Source organism: Poecilia reticulata, linkage group LG7 (assembly GCF_000633615.1).
Source record: "Poecilia reticulata strain Guanapo linkage group LG7, Guppy_female_1.0+MT, whole genome shotgun sequence".
Classification (NCBI taxonomy): domain Eukaryota; kingdom Metazoa; phylum Chordata; class Actinopteri; order Cyprinodontiformes; family Poeciliidae; genus Poecilia; species Poecilia reticulata.
The window spans coordinates 12,905,852-12,910,953 of NC_024337.1; the positions used below are offsets into that span (position 1 = coordinate 12,905,852).

The 5,102-nt window shown below is 41.8% G+C and overlaps 1 protein-coding gene across 1 annotated transcript in view; it reads left to right on the top strand.

Moving 5' to 3' along the window:
- Positions 1 to 4,864, top strand: part of sox18 (SRY-box transcription factor 18) — a 6,089-nt gene extending 1,225 nt beyond the window's left edge. Inside the window, exon 2 of the mRNA XM_008414669.2 lies at positions 1,046 to 4,864. Coding sequence (XP_008412891.1) covers positions 1,046 to 2,379 — 1,334 coding nt within the window. The 3' untranslated portion in view covers positions 2,380 to 4,864. The remainder of the gene's footprint in view (positions 1 to 1,045) is intronic.
- The last annotated feature ends 238 nt before the right edge of the window (positions 4,865 to 5,102 follow it).

Consider the following 5,102-nt stretch of genomic DNA (forward strand, 5'->3'; position numbering starts at 1 on the left):
TTGAGGGAGTTCTTAGTTTGGATGCGTTTAATTTTAATGCAAGCGAAATAAAGTTAGATTTTTAGACTTTGACCTGATCTGGGCATAATCAGCCCATTGAACAGTGAATTTCTAGTAAATATTACAGCTTTTTAAAGGTATTTACATTAAATACAATATGTTGTGCATCTCATTTTTGTATTTCTAAGCTAAAAATCTGAGCTGAAAATGAAAAATGCAACAATCTTCAGAAAATATTGGCAAACCATTTATAAACCACTGAACTCTACTTATTATAACTGCATACTGAAAAGTTCTTATACAACAAAACTGTTTATGTAAAAGAACTGCTGATGTCACTGTGTTAGATACACTAACTAACATTCTTTAGTCTTTATTCTGTTGCATATTTGTCCAGTTGCAAGCTGAGCTTCAGATTAAAACGTGGGAGCTGCTCATGCAGACCCACTCACTGTGCAGCTGGAGTTCATCTGCAGCTTGAAATGTTCAGAGTCACTCAAATCCAAACCGCAAGTTTCTGGGAAAAAAAGTTTGTTTTGCAGATCTGGAAGCAGCCAGCATTTACAACCACAAGACAAACTGTAAATATGTACACTTAATGCAGAGCATAAATACATCGAGCTCAACCCTGAGGGCAAAACGTTCTTAATTAGAGACAAAAACACATGAGGGTGCCTTCCATCTAAACAAGCTGGGAATTTGTAGAAACTGAAAAGCTAAAAGACGTCAAGATAAAGAGATTTATGGAGGTCTGAATGTGGTTTAAAGGTGGTTGGGGGGCCAACCAGTCCTGCTTTCAGGGTCTTTGTTTACACTAGAAGTACAGTATTCGATATATTTTCATTGGCCATATGTAAATAGCCATTAAAAAGATATCCATGAATTACAATGATTGTAGGTTTAGGTGTAAAAGGAGATTCAGGTTTCAGGGCATGAGGGTGAAATGTGATTAGGATTTACGAGATCAGTTGGATTAAAGGTAATAAATAACTTCGTCCTTTAATGAAAAGCGTAATCGTTTCCGCTCTTTGTCCACATCTCCCAGGTCAGTCCTGGAAGGCCCTGAGTGCCACAGACAAGCGGCCGTTTGTGGAGGAAGCCGAGCGTCTCCGCGTGCAGCACCTCCAGGATCACCCAAACTATAAGTACCGACCTCGACGCAAAAAGACCACCAAGAAGCTGAAGCGAGTGGAACCGGGGCTCCTGTTGCACAGCCTGGCCCAAGGTGGGGCCCCGGCTCTCGGTTTGGGCCCCGGCGTCGGCCCTTTGGCTGCCGATGGCGTATCTGGTGCTGCTGCTTACGGCCACCCGGCCACCCACACTCCCCACCACCATCACCCCCACCAGCTGCTGCCGTCTCTGGGACACTTTCGGGAGCTTCCGGCGCACGGCGACCTGGAGAGCTACGGCCTGCCCACCCCGGAGATGTCGCCGCTGGACGTCCTGGAAGACGGAGCCGGAGAGTCCGTGTTCTTCCCCCAACACATGCAAGACGAGGCGGGGATGGGAGGCTGGAGCGGTTACCACCGCCTTCACCATCACAACCCACATTACAGCCAGCAGCACTACAACAACAGCCACAGCCACCACAACGCCATCGGAGTCAGCGCCAGCTTAAACATCGGGATGAACGCAAGTCTCAGTCCAAGCAGGACTTCCAGACTGGACTCCAGAATAAGTTCTGTTGAATCAAATATGACATCAAGCATTAGCTCAGTTAGCGCCAAGCTACCTCCTACTCATGCTTTCAGTCATCAGGTCCCCTTAAGGACTCCTGTGAAATGTCCGCCGCCTCTAGCCGATTCCTCGTCTCCCGTTTCCTATCCTCGCCCGTCCTTCAGCATCCCTGAGCCGGTCAAATGCCAACAAACGCCTGTCGGGTATCTGAACCAAATGTATGGAGGCACTGCGTCCAGTGCGGCGCACTTCACTCCCTCTCATCTGGGGCAGCTTTCCCCTCCTCCTGAAACCTCTTCCTCTTCCTGCTCATCCTCCTGCATCCTCCCTGCATCCTCCTTCGGTCGCTCTGCACACTCAGACCAGTCCAGCCTGGAGGCCGGCGGCCACATGGGCTCTTCTTCTGCTGAGTTCTGGTCTGAGGTGGACAGGCATGAATTTGACCAGTATGTCAACATGGGACGGAGTCGAGAGGAGCCCTACGGACTTGTTGGAGGGTGTGGAGGAGGGTCAAAGGTCCTGGGTGGGTGTAATGCCATCGGAGGCAGTAGCAGCAACAGCATCGTCAGCACTATTATTAACAGGGACGTCAGCAGTGTTATGAGCGGCGCTGGTGGCTGTGATGATGGAAGCAGCCCTCTGATATCTGCTCTCTCTGACGCCAGCAGTGCCGTTTATTACAGCGCCTGTATAACTGGATAAAAACAGAATCTCATCTCAGCCTTCATTGCATCCGCAAAGAAAATTCAATATCAAAACTTTACTGAAGTCAGTGTCGAGTCATCTCCAACTCTAAAACTGCTTCAGTTTGTTTTTAAATGTGAAACAAATGTTGAACTTTACTCTGGGCCCTTTGCCAGACAGTTTATTTAGATCTTGGATTATTAATTATATAATTTGCATTGTAAAAAGATCAGACAAGAAAAACAAACCATGACATGTTGCTGAAATATCTAATCAAACACTAAAAGACGTCATATTTCCAACAAAAATCTTACTTTTTTTTCCTTCTCTCATGTTTTTGTCTGGTTAATTTTGGGTAATCAGCAAATCTGATCAGTCAGTGGTGCTGCATATTGGAATTAGACTCACTAATGATCAAAATCTGTTGCTCTCTCTATGTCATTTGCATCAATATGAACTTTAGAAATTACAATAATAGCTAAAAATAAGCATCCACTGACAAAAACAGCGTAACATCCAGGAGTAATGGCTTTATTTGAGCAGTAACAAGTCACCTGTAAGGGCGTTAAGTATTGTTACCTGAAGTAGAAAGGTAATGTCCCAAACGGCATTCAGAGCGTCCAACAGTCCGTTAAAACTTTGGCTCCATCTCCGTGCTGTAAGCTGATTCTACCAATTGTTTTATGACAGATTCTACAAAATCTAAACTTTGAGGATGAGCCATGAAAGGGAATGAAGATGAACTCAGTGGGTCGTGGGCCGCTAACCCAGAACAGACCGCTGATGTTTTACAAGTCAGGGTAGGTTTTCTTTCTCCATGTAATACATCCTGTTCCCTTCCTCAGCTCAGTTCATCCTAGGGCCTTGTGTCAAATGGCAAATATAATATTTTGTGATTTAAAACATGTCTTTGTCTACCGGCAAGCAGATCCTCTGATGATGATGATTTCAAGACTTGCTTTATCTTACCACAAATCCTCTGATTTACCAAACGGATCGCTTGTTGAAACAAAACAGTCTATCCACGTTGGGTCTGATAGAAGCTCAGGTTCTGAAATACTTCTGGAACACATCAGAGAAAATATTTTCAACAAAAAGTCATTGTCGCTTTCTCTAACTTTGAATTCTTGCAACCGGATACGGGCATACATTAAGATTTTTATTGTGTTTTTCTTTTGGAAACTATAGGTTTCATGTAGTCATACTGTGTATATTGATTCAGTGCTTTTTGTGAAAGAGAGATTTAGACTATGAAATGTTCTCTTTGCACTGCATTTACTGTATTAGCTGTATAGAAGGTATAATACTTTTTCAAGATGAAATATCTATTGTTTGAAATATGTTTTTGTACAGAAATGATCTTATTTTTCTGAAAGGAAGTTTTTGGAATGATATTTACCAGCTTTCTTGCTGGAAGTAAGACCAACACGTTGTTTTTATATTTGTGTATCTTATGGTGCTAGCTAGTTTAGCTTGGCTAAAGGATGAAAACTGGAGAAAAATGGCTGCACACACCTGCTATAAAATCCTAAAGTTTACCCTTCAGTATTTACTAAACACTCCTCCGAATACCAACAAAGTACTGTTGTTGCAATTTGTTTATTCGAAGAGTTGAGATAAATCCGGTTTTGCAAAAGTGCCACTATTTAGCGAGGCTAACGATTAGCAACACTTTCATACAAAGGAAAAGCACGTTGATCTTTTTTTTTAGCAGTTTTTGGCTTAAATGTAATTGAATAACTTTGCAATTATTGGCACCACTTTAAAGAAAAGATTAAAATATATTTGTTGATTAAATATGAAGCAGGGTTAGCATTCTCTCTGTCCCGTAGCAGCTTTGTGAACAGAGAAAGAAAAACAAGAAGCCTCTTGAAAGATGGAGCCTGCATCTGTTCTGCATTAGTCTCGACGACACTGCTTGTTGCTTGTTTCTTGATGTACATGAAACAGTGGAACAAAATCAAGTATCTCTTACGGAGCCACCAGTTACATTCGCCATGCCATTTCTGAGGTTTAAGACTTCTTTCAACTTTTCTCCAGCGAGATACTTACTGAGAAGCAGGAGTTCAAGTGAACTAGTAAAAATAAGTTTCTACATCTGCATTTGACATTCTTCTCTGTTGACAYCAAGCACTCTTTTTTTCCGTTTTAATTTACTGTGACACAAAAAGACTTCAGAGAGAGACAGGCGTTTTTTGGAATCGTGCAATAACTTTGGGCCTTTTGGTAATAATTATCTAAGAGAATAAAGAAAACACCCAGGACTTTGGGATTAAATCAAAGGACATTTTTCTCAGCAGTCATATAACAAATTAAAACCAGTATTTTCCCAGAAGTGTCACTGGGATGCTTCTAAATCTGCATGACAGGGATAATTTTTAGATTTTCTACAAAGAAAAAAGGTTTTGTTTATGTGTTTGAAAGGGGTGTGTTGGCTGTAAATGCATCTGTTCTGTTGTATACAATAATTGTACCAAATAAACACCTTTAAGAATTTACTTTACTTCCTGCCTCTCTGTAGTAATAAAACAAAACCTTTTTATTTTTTATATTCAAGTCAAACTCAACTAAAAACCATGATGGTCATCAAGAGGAGATAAAAGGATTGATTTTATTGCAGATGAATGTCTAAGTCCGTCAATAGAAAACACAAAACGCCACGTTAAGGTCTGCGTTGGTAAAGCAGAATAAAACACCAGCAGAAACATCTGAAGCTGCGGCTAAAAGGCATCCGACACATT